General features: G+C 45.1%; 1 protein-coding gene across 1 annotated transcript in view; it reads left to right on the forward strand.

Moving 5' to 3' along the window:
- LOC122927388 (trimeric intracellular cation channel type B-A-like) overlaps positions 1-19,708 on the forward strand; it is a 56,164-nt gene that overhangs the window by 11,765 nt on the left and 24,691 nt on the right. The window contains exon 2 of the mRNA XM_044279189.1: positions 8,644-8,800. Coding sequence (XP_044135124.1) covers positions 8,644-8,800 — 157 coding nt within the window. The remainder of the gene's footprint in view (positions 1-8,643; positions 8,801-19,708) is intronic.

The raw sequence follows: 19,708 nt of genomic DNA on the forward strand, positions 1-19,708 counted from the left end.
ATTAGACAAAAGGGCGGGGGTGCTTGCTTTTTCATGAACAGATCCTCGTATGTCTATGGACTGCTTGGTATTGCAGGTGATTGGAGCAGGACCTGCCCCACAGAAGCCCATGGAGAGATGTGTTTCTGGGGGGAAAAAGGAAAAAATCCTAATCCTGGACAACCTCCTTACTTATAAGGCCAAGTTCACGCATGTCATGGTTTTCCACACTTACATCTACACCTGGTGTCTCAAACTCATTTTAAATACAATCTAATATAGATGTGTACCCAGCGGTGAAGTGCAGTAGTCGCTGTCCACACGGGGTCCCTCCTCTTCTATGTTATAGGCATAATAGCTGTAAATAGTTCTCTGATTAAGGCCTCATGCACATGACCGTTGTTTTGGTCTGCATCCGAGCCGCAGTTTTTGCGGCTTGGATGCGGACCCATTCACTTCAATGGGGCCGCAAAAGATGCGGACAGCACTCCGTGTGCTTTCCGAATCCGTTGCTCCGTTCCGTGGTCCGCAAAAAAAATATAACCTGTCCTATTCTTGTTCGTTTTGCGGACAAGAATAGGCAGTTATATTAACGGCTGTACCCTGACGCCATCCGTGTTTTGCAGATCCGCAATTTGCATGAGGCCTAAGGTTCATGAGAGCTCCACTGCACCTCCGATTTCACCCAGAAGTTTTCTGTTCGGATTCTGTAGTAGGAAGCATTGCTTGTTGAGACAGAACCTGGCATAGCCTGTATAGCAGCATATGGAGGCTGTATGGCTTTGACCTTAGTAGCCATAAAGGAACCTGAAGAATAGCATCCCTAGCTTATCTAGTATCTGTAAAGGTGTATTCTGAACTCCTATGCCTGACCTCTGCCTATTGACCCTTTACTGTCTGTCCTGACCCTTGCCTGACTACTGTCTTTATCCTGTACCGCCTGTTTAACCATATTGCATGAACTCTGCCTGTCCTGATCTTGACTTGTCCTTCTGACCACGCTTCTGCCTGTCCTCTTGGTGGCTGGGGTAGCAACCTCTGAACAAAGTACACTCCTAAAGGTAGGGGCCTGCTGGACCCTGCAGTGGAGTCCAGATACCTCCAAAGGGTGAATACCAGGGGACCACCATGACAATACCCTCAGGAGTAGGTGGGTCTGCACCCTCTACATTACAGTAAGCATGCTTGGCTATTATTCAACCCCCTTTCTGTTCACAACAGCTGCAAGATGGGGGTTCGAGGAACCTCTTTTATTGAGATTGGTGGGACCTCCACTTATCTGACATTATGGCATACACAGTTTTTCAGGTAAAATCATGATTAAAGGTCCATCCTTTGGACTTATTGAGAATCAAACAACCTTTTAATTCGCCCCAAAATAACATTTCCTGAAAATTGTCTTAAAACGGTTATCTCGTCAGAGGCAACCCCTTTCAGTTTGTAGGCACAATGGATGCCACAGTAGGAAAATTTTAGATTCATGAAGCTGCATGGTGTATTTCTGAAATGCACTCCAAGTTCCTGTGAGATTGAGGCCTTTTCTAAGTCTTTGAAGTGCGCTTCATACTACAGGTAAGTTATTTTAGGCCATGAGCATTTGAGTACGGGCTCAATCACATCTTTCCAATATGAGAGCATCATTTACATTCTAGAGCTCAATGTGTGACTTTCCAAAATGAAGCAGTTCCACATGGTCTGCTTAAATAGCTTCTGTGTGAAAACGATTCCTCCACCACTGTCACTTGACAGAAATAGATCCGTGGACTGGAAGTGACTGCGCTGACAGAATGCTGCCGCACTGTGGAGATCCTACACGTCATTTGATTTCAGAAAAGTTGCATTTGGTCTCCAGACTCAATCATCAAAAGCGTCTGGAGAGGGCCAACATCTGGTGTGCTCAGAGGCACCGCTGTATTTTCTCTAGTAAATCCTGCAGACAAGAAAAATAGCAGACTAACTTTTTATGGAGGTTTTTTAATCTACTATGGAACTGAACCTGCAATCTTTTGATATCCTTTGTAATGCTTTTCATTATTGTCTTCCATTCGTTTACACCTGTCGTGGTAACCCATTGGCACAAGTGCCATTGATTGGGCTGTTAACCCTTGCATCTAAAGAGAGAAAACTGTTGGGATCAAAGTTTTTTGACAGTTGCAGTGGAAACAGGGGCTGCAGGGTTATCTCTTGGGCCCATTGTCACACCCGCCTGGGAAGGTACAATTCTCAGAAGTTTCTTCATGGAGACAACCCATTTCACAATTGAAATCATCCCAGCAGTCAGATGAATAGCTGATCATATTGCACATGGATTGGCTGGGTCTGCTAGAGCAAGAGGTGCTATGGCTCGGAGGGCATCCAGAGTGGGCACCCCATCTGTGACATATGTACATGAACTTATATGGGCAGCAACTATGCCCTCATTTATTGGTGTACAGGAGCGAGCAAAGAGGAGGCTGATAAGTGGATAAAGAGACACTTGTATTACTCTTTAGAACAGCTCAAAACTCTGATGCCTTGAATAGTTTTTATTAGAACATTTACAGGCAAGAACAATCACATATTATACTGATGGAATTTTTTGTTTTTGAGGGCAACTAAAGGATTTTTCTGGGAACATGGATGAACTGTTAAGGAAAGGCCTCTAGCCTATGCAACCTCTCTACAGTAAAGATTCCCGCTTACCTGCTCCCTGCAGTTCTGGTTCTGCATGCTGGCTCTGGTTTCTTGTTGTCTTCCGGCTGGGGCTGTCATCCCATTGGCTGCAGCAGAGCACGTGGCCTATGCACTGGCCTGAAGACAACAAGCCTGGAGCGGTGAGTATCAGGTAGGTATGAGTCTTTAGGGAGGCAATGCAGGCTAGAGATTTGGGTCACCAAAAATGTTATCTGCCAGTTAAGATAACATAGTAACACATATCCCTTTTTAATTCCTAAACATGATTATAGGGGCGGCCATCTTGGCTGAGCTGTTCTTAACAACATTGACACATCATAAAAAAAATTACGGGGGTGGGACCCTGGACCATCAGCAGATAAAACATGTAATTTAACGTGATTGCACTTGTTTTTCTGTAAGGTGCCTGCTACTGCTCCAGATGATGTCCTACTAGTTGTGTCTCATGGACACCACCGGTCACAGACTATATCAATACATTGACTGGAATGCATCAGTAGATGCTTAGATCTCCATCCGCGCCTTCTATGCTAGCAGCTCTTTAAAACATGGATGATTGATTTCTCTTCCTCCACATTTATAGGAACACTTTGGATTTGAGGAGCATCAGCGAGGCTAGTACTGATCAAAGTGACTACCCTTATACCTCTGGTGGTTTAATTCTGAAAGTGAACCATAGGTTGTGGCCAGAGCCCTGTTCAGTCCCAGCAAAATAACAGATGTGCATAGATGCATCATCATAGTGAGACCAGAAACTCATTCACTCCAGATTATTTTTTTCCTCTTTCACTAAACCTCACAATGGGCATGGTGGAAGCTGTCGGGAAAATGTTCCCTGTCCAGTGCGGACTCAGAATCCTTTAGACCTTGCAAAGTGTGGTTCATCAGGAGTCTTCGGATGGTCAGTTCTGTACCAGTTCAATTGACACATGGAAATTCTCATGGTGAACTGGCGGCTAGTCAACCATGGAGACCTAATCCATGAAACGTCCAATAAATAGTTTTTGTGCTGATGGCAGATTAGGAATACTTGGTAGTATTGCCATCAGGGTCATATGATTTGTTTCTTAGGGAATTGCTGTTTTATGCATGCATTTATGTGATATAACCTTTAATACTACACAGTAGGAGCTCCTCGGCGATCTATTTTCATATTTGGCTTTGAGTCAGTTACTTGGATCGTATTTCATATTGCCTTCTGCTATTATGAGTCCGTGACTGAGCTGTAGCTTAGAATAGTTTGAGTGGCTAGTTCCAGTAAAGGTCTATTAGATGATGCTTTAGGGGTATGAAAAAAATGTGGAACATCTCTGAACCCTCTATCCATCCATGACTTTGCAAATTTTGCAGCAGAAGCAGGGCTGACCTGAATACTGTACTCTTTGAATGTTAGCTTTTATGGTATTCTACACGGGGATGAAAAGCTGTGGCTTTGTGTGCAGCAGATCCGCAGCATTTTACAGTGCCAGCAGTGTGGATGAGATTTAAGACATGTTATCCAGATGCCGTGTAAATTAAAGCAGTTTTCTGAGACTTTTCTACTGATGACTTATCCACTGGATAGGTCTTAAGTATCTGATCGGTAGGGTTTTGACACCCAGGACTCCCATTGATCAGCTGTTTGTGAAGGCACCGGCACTCGCAGTAGCGCCACAAGCTTCTCACAGCTTTGCCTGTGTCTAGGCCATGTGAACTTTGAACGTGATGTCCCATGGCCTAGCTACAGCTCACCCCTATTGAAGTGAATGGGGTTGAACTGCGATACCAAGCACCGCCACTATCAAATGGATGGCACTGTGCTTAGTAAGCTGTAAGGAGGCCACAGCGCTACTGCAAGCACCACTGGCTTCTCAAATGGCTAATTGGCGGGGGTCTGACACCTGGAATCTCCGTCACTCAGATACTGATGACCTTTCCAGAGTGTAGCATCCAACTGATGGAAAACCGTTACCAATGCCATTTGCACCATTTTACATATGCTGAGGATTGGCCCAATAATTAGGCACGTGTTCATATGATTGTTCGATCCCAATAATTACCCTGTGTAAAGGTGCCGCCGATCACCAAACAAATTAGTAATTCACATCTCTCGTTCAGGACCCATATTCTCCATTTGTCGATGGCACATCGCCCTGCATAAACAGTGGTTGTGGTGTCGACATTCTGCCAAGTGGATAGGTTTGAACGATCGTAATAACTATAATAGTTTTCGATTGGGCTATGTAAAAGCCCAATTAAACGAGCGCTGATTTACTTTTGTATCGTCGATGGGCAGATGTTAGAGGATCAGCTTGTGAAAGCCTAAAAGCTATGTTTACACTATTGCTTTTTCCTTGTCTCCATGTTCCCCATTTTTACATAATCTGAATGGTTTCCTTTTGTGTCCTTGTTGATTTCCGTGGGATTTCTGATGCAACCTGCACCTTCAGCAGATTCATCACAGGGGCTCAGGCTGGATGATAAATCTGGTGCAGGGACAGACATTTCTCTCTGACTCTCTATACCAACTATTGGTTGGCTTTCTTTAAATGGAATTTTAGCTCAAGAATTTTAAAGCAATTTTGACACAAATCTTAGCCCCCCCCCCCCCCTTCCTGTGAAGCTGTGCCTCTTCCCAGTATGCCAAACCCCCCTTTCAAGCAGATCAGGGGAATATTGTAGGAACCTTAGTTTTGCCACTTTTTAGACCGATTCTAGGCTCAGACACATTTAGTAAATCTGCGCCAGAGTGACGTGTGCACAGTACCTTATCTGGACATACTGATGGTTTGGTTCGCACAGTATCCAATCTCCTGTGGTTGAATATTCATGGTATATTGATGCCATCAGTTTGCTATGTGAAATAAAACTGTCACAGAAAACAGTTTTCTAAGAAAGGGTGTGAGGTGGTTCCTCATTTCTCTAAATATAAATCAGTGACTGGCTGGACAGGTGCTGATATTCAGATCTCTAGGATTCTTTTGACGTTAGTCTGCATTCCTTTAGTTTTAATCCTAACAGACATGCAATCTTTCTATCAGTTAAAAGGGGTTGTTTTTACAGCATGTTGATGAGATATGCCAATGGGGGCATATCGCTAGGATATGCCCCCATTGTTTTATAGGTGTGGGTCTCACACCTATATAGAGAACGGAGCCCCGAAAGTGAAGGAGGGCGCACTGCGCATGCGCGGCCGACCTCTACTCCTTTTCTATTGGGCCGGCGAAAATAGATGCTCCCTTGTCTCCCTGTTTTGTGTGTGGGGAAATAACAGGGTGTGAAGGTGCCACACAGCGGCTTTCTCTACCCATTCCTGGCTTGTTTTGGACTGTTTTAGCTGAAATGTTGCATCGTTTCAGAGTACTACATAGATCTGTCATAAGGACTGTGAAAACCTGATGACCGGTTCTCTTGAAATTGATTCTCCAGGCTACAGGTATTGATGACCTAACCTCAGGATAGTTAATCAATTTCAGATTGGCAGGGGCCCGACTCCTGGCACCCCAACCGATCAGGTGTTAGAGGAGGCAGCACTTTCTTGCATCTAAATTGAGCAGTTTCCTCTCCTATTCACTTGAATGGGATTAAGAGCTGTAATTACACAGCACCACCTCTGCAATCTAGACATTGTGAGGAGGATACAGAGCTCACACTAGCCCACAATCCCTTCAATCAGTTGATGTTGATGACCTATCATGAGGATAGGTCATCAATATCTGTAGCCAGGACATCCCTTTTATGTATATAATAAGGCTGTGTATTACCGCATGCATTGTAGACAGTGTAATATGTGTTCAAAATTCTACATGATGTCCCATTGATTTCAATAGGTAATACTAATACACATGGCCATGGATCCTTATGCCTTTTTGAAAACAAAGGGGAACATTTATTAAGTCTGACCTTTTAGACTCTGGTCTTAATAAGCCCTATACCTGGCGGTGGATCAGCTAGAATTATGAAGAGGTGCTGGGCTCTACATAACTTTGGCGGATCCTCTGCCACTTGTAAATGTAAGGCTACTTTCACACTTGCGTTAGGAGCGGATCCGTCTGGTGTCTGCACAGACGGATCCGCTCCTATAATGCAAACGCTTGCATCTGTTCAGAACGGATCCGTCTGCATAACGGTTTATTTCAGATCTGATTTTTCACTTCGGAAAACTCAGATCCGACAGTATATTCTAAACAAAGAAGCGTTCCCATGGTGATGGGGACGCTTCAAGTTAGAATATACTGAGAACTGTGTACATGACTGCCCCCTGCTGCCTGGCAGATGCTGCCAGGCAGCAGGGGGCAGACCCCCCCCCCCCTCCTGTATTTAACTTATTGGTGGCCAGTGCTGCCCCCCCTCCCTCCCCAGTATTAATTGTAACCAGTGCGGCCCCCCTCCCTCTATATTCATCTGTGGCCAGTGCGGATTCCCAGTATTAAATATGACCAGTGCGGCCTCCCCCTCCCTCCCCAGTATTAAATATGACCAGTGCGGCCTCCCCCTCCCTCTATATTTATTGGTGGCCAGTGCGGATTCCAAGTATTGTGACCAGTGCGGCCTCCCCGCAGGTCTGTGCTATAGGCAATGCGCCGCACAGACCTTTCACTTACCAGTAGGAGGAGCTCCCGGCCGGACACAGACATCGCAGCTCAAGATTGCTAAGTAACCATCGCAGCCAAGACTGCAATAGCGTCTTGGCTGCCATGGTAACCGATCGGAGCCCCAGCGATTTAAACTGGGACTCCGATCGGTACTCTCCGCTGCCACCAATGATTGGGGGGGGGAGGCTGCACTGGTCATATTTAATACTGGGGGGGGAGGGGGGGAGGGGGAGGCCGCACTGGTCATATTTAATACTGGGAATCCGCACTGGCCACAGATGAATATAGAGGGAGGGGGGCTGCACTGGTTACAATTAATACTGGGGAGGGAGGGGGGCCGCACTGGTTACAATTAATACTGGGGAGGGAGGGGGGGCCGCACTGGCCACCAATAAGTTAAATACAGGAGGGGGGGGGGGGGGTCTGCCCCCTGCTGCCTGGCATCATCTGCCAGGCAGCAGGGGGCAGTCATGTACACAGTTCTCAGTATATTCTAACTTGAAGCGTCCCCATCACCATGGGAACGCCTCTGTGTTAGAATATACTGTCGGATCTGAGATTCACGATGTAACTCAAATCCGATGGTATATTCTAACATAGAGGCGTTCCCATGGTGATGGGGACGCTTCAAGTTAAAATATACTATCGGATTGGAGAAAACTCCGATCTGATGGTATATTAATAGGGACTCCTGACTTTACATTGAAAGTCAATGGGGGACGGATCCGTTTGAAATTGCACCATATTGTGTCAACGTCAAACGGATCCGTCCCCATTGACTTGCATTGTAAGTCTGGACGGATCAGTTTGGCTCCGCACGGCCAGGCGGACACGAAAACGCTGCAAGCTGCGTTCGGGTGTCCGCCTGCTGAGCGGAGCGGAGGCCAAACGGTGCCAAACTGATGCATTCTGAGCGGATCCGCATCCACTCAGAATGCATTGGGGCTGGACGGATCCGTTCGGGGCCGCTTGTGAGAGCCTTCAAACGGAACTCACAAGCGGAGCCCCGAACGCTAGTGTGAAAGTAGCCTAAGACATCTTGCGAGCTGTCTTACATTTAGACCATTTTTTACGCCTAAAACAAGCGTAGAAAATGGTACATGAGGTGGGCCTGCTGGCCCGTCTCCTTACCCACCGACATTTTTAGACCTGCCGTGAGTGGGATGAAGTCGCAATCTGCACCAGAAATACGACTAATTCAGGCTTATTTCTGTTTGATAAATGACCCCCATACGCTTTAGAAGGGCCAAGTGTATATTATGCGCTTTCCTCGTTGAATTCAATGGGAAAGGGGTAAAATCGTGGAGAAATATGTAATTACCTGTTAGATATAAGCAGAGTTACAATGTACTGTACGTAAATGTGAACCACTAATATTAACTGATACAATGCTGGCACTTTCTGGTTGTAATTGTAGGAGCGGTGGACGTGGCATCTCGGAGTCCTTTTGCTTCCTGGTTCAGCGCCATGCTGTGCTGCTTTGGAGGTGGAATTTTGTCCTCTTTATTGCTTGCTGAGCCTCCTGTTGCAATCCTTACAAATAGCACTAACATTATTTATGCAACAGTTGTTTGGTAAGTTGTTACCTTCTTAACTGATGTGTAAGAGTAAAAATACTGTATATTCTATATGAACAGAACTATTGGCACACCTATACATTACCCCCTACATCCCATTCTAAATCCATAGCCATTAATGCGGAATTATTTTTCCCCTTTGCAGTTGAAACAGATTCCGCTCTTTTGGGAAAGCTTTCTACAAAATTTTGGAGTGTATCTGGGAATTTTTGCCAATTTGCCCAGAAGAGCATTTGTGAGGTCAGACACTGATGTTGCACGAGAGTTGCTGGCTCACAATCTCCGTTCTAGTTCATGACTGATGCAGGTCAGAGCTCTGAGAGATCTTCCACACCATACTCATCCAACCATGCCTGACTGCATTGTTTTTGGTGGAGGAGAGATGATGTTATGGGTAGTTTTTCAGGGGTTGGCCATGCCCCTTAGTTTCAGTAAAAGGAAATCGTATTTCTTCAGCATACCAAGACATTTTGGACAATGGTATGCTTCCAACTTTGTGGATGGACTTTTTCTGTTCCAGCATGACTGTGCCCAGTGTATAAATCAAGGTCCATAAAGGCATGGTTGGGTGCAGAGGTCGCAATAACGTACACCTGTTCAGGCCATTTTACTCCCATACCATGCAGATTGTAGGCCCTCTCTCCTTCTGTACCAGTCTGTAACTCGTCTTGTTCATGCTTAGTGCAATTGTCTGTATTATGTATGTATACTCCTTTTTCATATGTACAGCGCTATGGAATGAATGGCGCTTTAATAATAAATATTAATAATAATAATTATAGCCAAGTGATAAGGTACAGTCCAATATAGTGGATCTTCCCTGTACTTTACTACTTGGATATGATAACCTGCTGTGCTTTTGCTCCAGACACCCCCAGGGGCTTATTAACACTATCCTGGAGGGGTGGAGGCAATGTTATTTACATGGGACTGTATGTTGGAGAAGCTGATGGAAAGGTCTATTCACACCGCCACTATTTGTTTCTGTTGTTCTGCTTTGTTAGATGAGCAGAACAACAAACATAACATAAGTGCTGGATCGGGCACCTAACTGACAGGAACAGAGCTGAACAGACTCCACTGACTATAATGAAGTCCGTTCAGGATCTTGTTTTTTTAACAGGCAAAAAAATCCTACATGTGAGGCTTTTTTGTCTGGTCTTTTTGACAGAATTTGTGACAGACTCCCCAAAGAGAGCCTCCAACACAGATGTGAGGAAGTATAGGCCTACGTATTATGTATTTGTATTACTGCAACTTTCCTACTCCTCCTTGGTTAAAAATGGTAAGAGGGGTATTTTGGAAAAAATGTAGTGCGACCTCTGGGGAGTTTGGTGCAGAAGAACTTGACTGGCCCTCACAGAGCCTTGACCTCCACCTCATCAAACACCTTTGGGATGAATTAGAATGGAGAATGCGAGCCAGGCCCTCTCATCCAACATCCGTGTTTGACCTCACAAATGTTCTTCTGGACGAATGGGAAAAAATTCTGACACACTCTCAAAATCTTATAGAAAACCTTATCTGTAAAGGGAAAACCAATTTCATATTAATCTCTATAGATTTGGAAAGCGATGTAGATGTAACGTGAAGGTGTCCCAATGGTTTTATCCATTAAGTGTAACTTTATTTCTTGTGTGGATTTCACCCCTTGTAAGGCCTCTTTCACACGACAGTATGTCCATTTCAGTGTTTTGCGGTCCGTTTTTCGCGGATCCGTTGTTCCGTTTTTTGTTTCCGTTGTGCTTCCGTTTCCGTTCCGTTGTTCCGTTCCGTTTTTCCGTATGGCAAATACAGTATACAGTAATTTCATATTAAAAATTGGGCTGGGCATAACATTTTCAATAGATGGTTCCGCAAAAAACGGAACGGATACGGAAGACATACGGATGCATTTCCGTATGCATTCCGTTTTTTTGCGGACCCATAGACTTTAATGGAGCCACGGAACGTGATTTGCGGCCAAATATAGGACATGTTCTATCTTTAAACGGAACGGAAAAACGGAAATACGGAAACGGAATGCACACGGAGTACATTCCGTTTTTTTTGCGGAACCATTGAAATGAATGGTTCCGTATACGGACCGTATACGGACCGCAAAAAACGGCCCGCAAAACGGAAAAAAAAAACGGTCGTGTGAAAGAGGCCTTATGCAGAGGATAAAATCTGTGGCAAATCTTCGGCCAAATGAGAAAAAAAATGTGTAACTCCTGCAGCTTTTGATTTGACGCACATTTTGCACAGGTGTGTCTGTTATAAATAATGAATTCTGCATATGGCACTGACTGCTTGGTTGTACTTTAAAGGGGTAGTCAAGTTTAGTCAGTAAACCGGACAACCCCCCAGGATCCCCCCTGAAAAGTACAGGTGAGTCCTTGCCTCACAGATCCCGCTGCTCCAGTTCTCCTGGCCAGACTCTCTGTTGCAGCTGGGTAAGTAGAGCTTGGCCAGGAGAACCAGAGCGGTAGCTGGATCGGTGAGGTAATTAGTTACCTTAAAAAAGGTAAATTCCAGCTCGCCAAATCCTCCCTATGCACGGAACGAACCGGACAAGTCCTCTCCGCATACAAAATAAAAGGAAAAGTTCCAGCACTTGGTATTCCGGTTATTGCTTTGTCTTTATTTCATTATTGGTTGCAGATCAGGGTTATGATTAAGGCCTCATGCACACGGCTGTCCGTGGTATCCCGGCCTGGCATCCTGCTGGTTGCTATGACGCCGTGCGCTTCGTGCCGCCGCTGCAGTACAGTAATACACTGGTATTATCTATATGGTAACCTGTTGCGGTGGTGGGGTGTAGTCTGCAACCAATAATGAAATAAAGACGAAGCAATAACCGGAATACGACATGCTGGAACTTTTCCTTTTAATTAGTTACCTTATCTTTTATTTCAGGAGGATCTGGGGGTTTACTCCTGAAACTGGACATCCCCTTTAATGAAATAATAAATGGCCCCTTTATCTAGAGATGAAACACACTCGGCAGTTTCTCTAGTTAGAAATGGCATTCTAGTATTCTGTTATGCATGCAATTCCCTAGTCTGGCTTCAAATTAGGAACCTTTTCTCCTAATTTGGATCTAGTTTCATTTGAAGCTCAGAATGTTATCTCGTTCACAAAGTGATCCAATTTTCCTGCTATTTAGTGTCAGTATTGATAAGAAAATGTGGTATATATGTGAGAACTCCTAAATCTGCTGGATATCATTCTTTTACATCTTGCTCCATCTACTGGCATGTTGATGGTATAACAGGCAGCATACATTTATTGAGAGGAGTGTACCATGTAAATACATTGGATTTTGCAAGTATATATGGTACTAGCCCACTAGTTGGTTCTGTCACAAGCAGCTATGCAACCCCTAAATACTTAAACAATAATATAGCAATTGGGGATGCTAAAAGCTCAAAAAATATTAATTTTTTTGTGTTCAAAGCCAAAGGAGAAAAAAAAAAAAAAGTGAGGTAGGTGAAAGTAAAACGCACTCATTATTAGCACCACATGCAACTGCACCAATAACAACTACCTGCAAGGGATCAATTGGCCATATATACTGGGAGCCAACAGAGATGGTCCCCAGGACAGAGATATCCCAAGCAGGTGAATGCAGTGTGCCAAAATTGCAGGGTGGGTGTGCAGTTGTCAAAGCAGCTGATCAAACACCCAAGACCTACAACTAAATAAGAGCAACTATGCCCGAGACTACTAAGGTGAAAAGTAGCTCCGTTGTCTCTTAATTACAACTTGAGCATAATGGCGGCCCCACTTTTTCTGCCAGTTGTGCAGCTGATTGCTCGTGACCCTAATGTCTCAGACAATAGTTGCTAAATATTAATCAAGATTGCCTAATAAGCCCTTACAAAGCTACTTGACTGAAACCCCTATCTGCCTCATCAGGAGACTGTAAGGTGGGTAGCATAAAAGAGCTATTGTTTGTTAATTAGGCATGAGCAACGCGCAGCCCCATCCTCACAGGGGATTCGATCCGGCGCGATGATGGCCATGAAACGGCCGCCACAGCTACTAAAGGATTTCTGTCACCTAGTTTTCGGTTATAGAGATACGGACATGCACGGTTAGATCGCTGCTAGGATGTCCGCAATATACCGGTCCCATAGTGCTGTGTCCTTTTATTTTGTTTAAAAAATGATTTTAGAGATATGTAAATGAGCCTTGTAAGGTGCCCAAGGGGCTGGACTAACCTTCCTGGTGCCCAGCACCGCCTGCCTGTGAAGGAGCCCAGCACCGCCTATGTCCTCTGAATCTCCTCCTTTCGTCATAGTTAGATTGCCGTAATCTCGCGATGCGCGAGCTTGCGCATTGCTCAGTGTCGGTGTAGTGTTCCTTCCCTGTGCTGGCATCAGCCTCAGGGAAGGAACTGCGCATGTGCGAGCTCACGAGATTACGGCAATCTAAGGCTACTTTCACACCTGCGTTTAGGTGCGGATCTGTCTGGTGTTTTTTTTTTTGTTCATGATAATGCAAACGGATCCGTTTTGACTTTACATTGAAAGTCAATGGGGGACGGATCCGTCAGAAAATTGAGCTATATTGTGTCAACTTTAAACGGATCCGTTGAGCGGAGCGGAGGACAAACGGTGCCAGACTGATGCATTCTGAGCGGATCCACATCCACTCAGAATGCATTAGGGCAGTACGGATCTGTTCGGGGCCACTTGTGAGAGCCTTCAAATGGAACTCACAAGCGGAGCCCCGAACGCTAGTGTGAAAGTAGCCTAACTGTGACGAAAGGAGGAGATTCGGAGGACATAGGCGGTGCTGGGCACCAGGAAGGTTCGTACAGCCCCTTGGGCACCTTACAAGGCTCATTTACATATCTCTAAAATCATTTTTTAAACAAAATAAAAGGACACAGTGCTATGGGACAGGTATATTGCGGACATGCTAGCAGCGATCTAGCCGTGCATGTCTGCATCTCTATAACCGAAAACGAGGTGACAGAATCCCTATGAAGGGAAGGCCCCACCTACCCTGATTCAGACGTGGGCCGCCCTTTCCAGCGCTGGACCCGTAGTGCAGAGAGCACGGAAAGTCACGTGCCCCGCCCAGAGTCAGCGCTGATGTCACAGGAGGGCGGTACCACAGATAGTATTCCACTCTCAGTGTACTACAGAGACCTCTAGCGGTCACTTTGGGGTATGAACACTGAGGTACAGTGTAAGGGTCCATTCACACGTCCGTTGTTTCTTTCCTGATCTGTTCCGTTTTTTGCCGAACAGATCTGGACCAGTTCTGTACCCATTCATTTTCAATGGGTCCTGAAAAAAAATCGGACATTGTGCTGTCCGATTTTTTTTTATTTTTTTTTTTTTTTTTATTTTTTTTCAGGACCCATTGAAAATGAATGGGTACAGAACTGGTCCAGATCTGTTCGGCAAAAAACGGAACAGATCAGGAAAGAAACAACGGACGTGTGAATGGACCCTTAGTAAGATAGAATGAGGTAGATTAAGTATCTAAGAAGAATCGGCCATTTCACTAAATATATAAAGATGTGCCCTATGGAATTAAAGAAAAATCACTAAATAGCAAGTGCATGATGACAGCCATCAATATATAAATCAGATATAGCAGAAAGGCAAATACACAGTATCCCATCAGATATTACAATATACCTGGCACAAATATATCAATTGTGCCGATCATCAAAATGAATGATGCAGCGTAAATGGGCAACAAGGGGAGATGCTACAAAAAGCATAAATATGAAATGTAGTCATTCAAACCCCTGGGATGCACCGTAGCAAGACGGAAAATCCACTGTGCCTCTTAAACACTCGTTTATCAAAATTACCTCCCCGGGGGGATGGTTTAATGATTTAAATGTCATTTGCTTCCAAGGCATTTTGATCATTTGCATGACATTCAGCAACGTGTCTTGCTACTGGGGTATCTGCTTTCTTTTTGATATCATTGAGATGTTCACCAATACGCCTCCTGAACTCCCTCACAGTTTTGCCTACGTACAGGGAGTGCAGAATTATTAGGCAAGTTGTATTTTTGAGGATTAATTTTATTATTGAACAACAACCATGTTCTCAATGAACCCAAAAAACTCATTAATATCAAAGCTGAATATTTTTGGAAGTAGTTTTTAGTTTGTTTTTAGTTTTAGCTATTTTAGGGGGATATCTGTGTGTGCAGGTGACTATTACTGTGCATAATTATTAGGCAACTTAACAAAAAACAAATATATACCCATTTCAATTATTTATTTTTACCAGTGAAACCGATATAACATCTCAACATTCACAAATATACATTTCTGACATTCAAAAACAAAACAAAAACAAATCAGTGACCAATATAGCCACCTTTATTTGCAAGGACACTCAAAAGCCTGCCATCCATGGATTCTGTCAGTGTTTTGATCTGTTCACCATCAACATTGCGTGCAGCAGCAACCACAGCCTCCCAGACACTGTTCAGAGAGGTGTACTGTTTTCCCTCCTTGTAAATCTCACATTTGATGATGGACCACAGGTTCTCAATGGGGTTCAGATCAGGTGAACAAGGAGGCCATGTCATTAGATTTTCTTCTTTTATACCCTTTCTTGCCAGCCACGCTGTGGAGTACTTGGACGCGTGTGATGGAGCATTGTCCTGCATGAAAATCATGTTTTTCTTGAAGGATGCAGACTTCTTCCTGTACCACTGCTTGAAGAAGGTGTCTTCCAGAAACTGGCAGTAGGACTGGGAGTTGAGCTTGACTCCATCCTCAACCCGAAAAGGCCCCACAAGCTCATCTTTGATGATACCAGCCCAAACCAGTACTCCACCTCCACCTTGCTGGCGTCTGAGTCGGACTGGAGCTCTCTGCCCTTTACCAATCCAGCCATCTGGCCCATCAAGACTCACTCTCATTTCATCAGTCCATAAAACCTTAGAAAAATCAGTCTTGAGATATTTCTTGGCCCAGTCTTGACGTTTCAGCTTGTGTGTCTTGTTCAGTGGTGGTCGTCTTTCAGCCTTTCTTACCTTGGCCATGTCTCCGAGTATTGCACACCTTGTGCTTTTGGGCACTCCAGTGATATTGCAGCTCTGAAATATGGCCAAACTGGTGGCAAGTGGCATCTTGGCAGCTGCACGCTTGACTTTTCTCAGTTCATGGGCAGTTATTTTGCGCCTTGGTTTTTCCACACGCTTCTTGCGACCCTGTTGACTATTTTGAATGAAACGCTTGATTGTTCGATGATCACGCTTCAGAAGCTTTGCAATTTTAAGAGTGCTGCATCCCTCTGCAAGATATCTCACTATTTTAGACTTTTCTGAGCCTGTCAAGTCCTTCTTTTGACCCATTTTGCCAAAGGAAAGGAAGTTGCCTAATAATTATGCACACCTGATATAGGGTGTTGATGTCATTAGACCACACCCCTTCTCATTACAGAGATGCACATCACCTAATATGCTTAATTGGTAGTAGGCTTTCGAGCCTATACAGCTTGGAGTAAGACAACATGCATAAAGAGGATGATGTGGTCAAAATACTCATTTGCCTAATAATTCTGCACTCCCTGTATTGTAACCCGCACTCACAGGTAATTAAATATACCAGGCCCATAGATCGACAATTGATAAAGGCTTGGTTCAGAACTTCAGATTCACTCTGCATACAGTATTACAATGTATGGGTTCCGATGAGCCGAAGTTAGTGATTCGCTAAGTCGCGCTTGACTTCATTGAATCATTTCGGTAGTTGATTTTAAAAGTGGAAAACCACTTTAAAACTTGAAACTGAAATCGGCTTTGGTTCCGAGCCCATACATTTTAATACTGTACATGGACAGATCTCCATACATTATTAATCCAAGGTTTTGAACAATGTCATCTTCATCACTAGTCATCGGTATCAAAATCTGGGAAAACCCCTTTACAGGGTCACTGAGTTTTCCGAAAACCGTTTCATTTTTAGTGGCGTCTGAGTGCTGCCCACCACCAGTCTCAAGAATGAGGAGAGAAAAGCGCTCCCATAGCACCCTCTCTCTTCTCGCTGTAGAAGAAAGAATCAAGATGGGCCTGTAGCCTTTCTATCAGAGTTTTCACAGCGTGTTTTCCAGAAGAGTAAAAATCCTCCTTTTAGCATTTTTGAGGAGTACTTTTAGCCGAGGAGAAGTAGGAAAATTGTGGTAATTCAAATAAATAATAAGTAGGCACACATAACGTTAAGAGGTTTATGTCGGAAAGCCATTACTAGTCTCCTCTATAGCTGTCTTCCATGCATAAATAAAGATATGACTGAATCCTACAGTCTTGTTTAGATTGCCCAATTGTCGGGCAGATTATTGGGAACGATTATTAGGGTTCCCTGCAGATCACATTATGCTCGTTCATCGGGTCAAGTCATCTCAGGCACAGACACTTCAATCATCATTTCTGGGCCATCCAAACAGCACTCTGCTGGCGAGGAACACTGCAGCTGTATGAGGATGAGCGAAAGCAGTAGCAATAACGGTTCACCTACACTGACGAGCAGCAGAGTACCTAATGCCATACCCCCAAGCCCCTAGTTGCTTCACTAGCCAGGGACAAACATCTGTTGGGGGTATATTCAGATGGTACAGTCAAGTCACAGTTTTTTACTGTGACTGCCATAAATATTTTACTGCAACTATTGAAATCTTTAAAAATGGTGTATTTTTTGTTAGTTTTTTTGATGGCAGTAACAATAAAGACTGCAACTTCACTGCACCTTCTGAATATGCCTGTCCCTGAGCAATTTGTGGAGACACCTGGCATCTTTTGTAACAAACAGGGGTTCACTCAAGTTAATAAAGACCCTTGGTGCCACTGTTTAGGGTAAGGCTACTTTTACACTAGTGTTGTTAGAATCCGGCAGGCAGTTCCGTTGCGGGAACTGCCTGCCAGATCCGGCAAACTGTATGCAAACGGATATCTTATATATATTTTTTCAGATCCATTAGATGGATACGGTAATATACCGGATCTGTCTCATCCGATTTCACACGGAATAACGGATCCGGTATTTCCAGGACGTCCCTCCATGACAGCACCCATGGAGGTTGTCCTATTGGTCTCTGTAGGGACAGGAAGCAAGAGAGATTAAAAGGCCCCCTCCCCTCCCACTCTCCAGTGTTCTTCCTGTCCCTACAGGGATCGGAGCAGAGAGAATCTTTCCCTACCCTGGGAATCTATTTCAGGGCCGAGCCTGGTCGGGGGGGTCTCCCTCTCCTCTTCAGGCTCTGGAGGGCCCTGGGGCTAGCACCTCTCTGGGTAGGGGTCCCCTAGCTTCCCCCGATACCTGTTCTTTCCCGCATCAAGCTCTGTGGGTGGCCGCGGTATCAGGGAGCCGAGGCCGCTTCTTCCGGGTTCGGGAGCTCTGGGATCGGCTGCGGCTCCTGCGCTCGGCGCTCCTCCCGTTTGACGTGCAGCCCATGTGACCGGAAGTGCGGGTCACATGGGCGGAAGAAAGATGGCGGCGCCCAGGGAACGCTGAGCCCGGCGGAATGCACGCAAGGGGGGGTCGACTCTTCGTTTGAATGAGTCCCCCCCCACCTGGATTGAAGGAGGCGGAGCCGCGCGGCAACGGGTGGACCAGGTAGGACATAAATTGTGTGTCAGTTTGTTGTCCAAACGTGGTATGGAGGTCCAGATGTCAGCTATGCAGGACACTAGCGCAGACATCCCTACCCCGAGTCATGTAAGTAAAGTGAGGCTTGTATTCCGGTCCCTCTCTCTCTTCTTTGCACTGGACTAATGGTCTCTCTCTCTTCCATACCAGGGAGAGAAAGACACCACGGTTAAAACGCTGGGAGAACCCAGAAAGAAACCCAGAAGATGTGCTCTATGCTCAAAGAGACTGGGGGACGCACATGTAAAAGCCCTGTGTAGTGACTGCCTGGCAAAGATTCTCAGAGAAGAACAATCCTCCCTTTTGGCTGATCTGAGAGTGATTGTGAAAGAGGAGATCCAAGCGGCCAGCTCTAGTATAGCACAGAAACCCTGTGCCGTCTCCCCTCCCCCCAAGAGACCCCGTGTTCTTAGGGAGTCAGATTCTGAGGAAGAAGGTTTATATCTGTCAGAAGGGGAAACTTCAAAGGGAGATGACGACCAGGGCTCGTCTTATATGGCCGACGACCAGAGAAGATATCTCTTCTCGCAAGAAGATCTAGATCCCCTCCTGTCGGCCGTAAGGCAGACAATGGATATAGAGGAGGAAGAACAGACTCGCTCGATACAGGACGAGATGTTTGGCGGCTTAAAAGCTAAGAAGAGAAAATTGTTCCCGGTAAACGAGACCTTAAAGGACCTAGTCATAGACGAGTGGGCAGATGCTGATAGAAAATTGTACATTCCACGGGAGTTTAAGAACAGACTATTGTTCAACTCAGAGGACACAAAACTGTGGGATATAGTTCCTAAAGTTGACATTCAAGTGGCAAAGGTGGTAAAGAGAACCACTCTCCCCTTTGAAGACTCAGCCCAGCTAAAGGAACCAATGGATCGGAAGATCGACGGTTTGCTCAAAAGAGCATTGGAAGTTTCGGCCAACAGCATAAATACCAATATTGCTGCTACCTCCGTGGCCAGATCTCTGTGTTTATGGGTGAACCAGCTGGAGGAACATCTTAAGCGGGACACCCCTAAGGAAGAAATTCTGGCATCACTACCTCTCTTTAAGATGGCCGCATCCTTTGTAGCAGACGCCTCGGCAGAGTCCATAAGGTTTGCAGCAAAAACAGACTCCCTAACCAATACGGCGAGGAGAGCCCTGTGGCTAAAACCCTGGTCAGGGGATATAGCCTCCAAGAATAAATTATGCGCCTTACCTCTTAAAGGTTCTCACCTCTTTGGTCCAGTACTGGACGAGATCCTGGAGAAAACAGCGGACAGAAAGAAGGGTTTTCCGGAGGAAAAAGGCAA

The sequence above is a fragment of the Bufo gargarizans genome, chromosome 2 (genome assembly GCF_014858855.1).
Source record: "Bufo gargarizans isolate SCDJY-AF-19 chromosome 2, ASM1485885v1, whole genome shotgun sequence".
In the NCBI taxonomy this organism is placed as follows: Eukaryota; Metazoa; Chordata; class Amphibia; order Anura; family Bufonidae; genus Bufo; species Bufo gargarizans.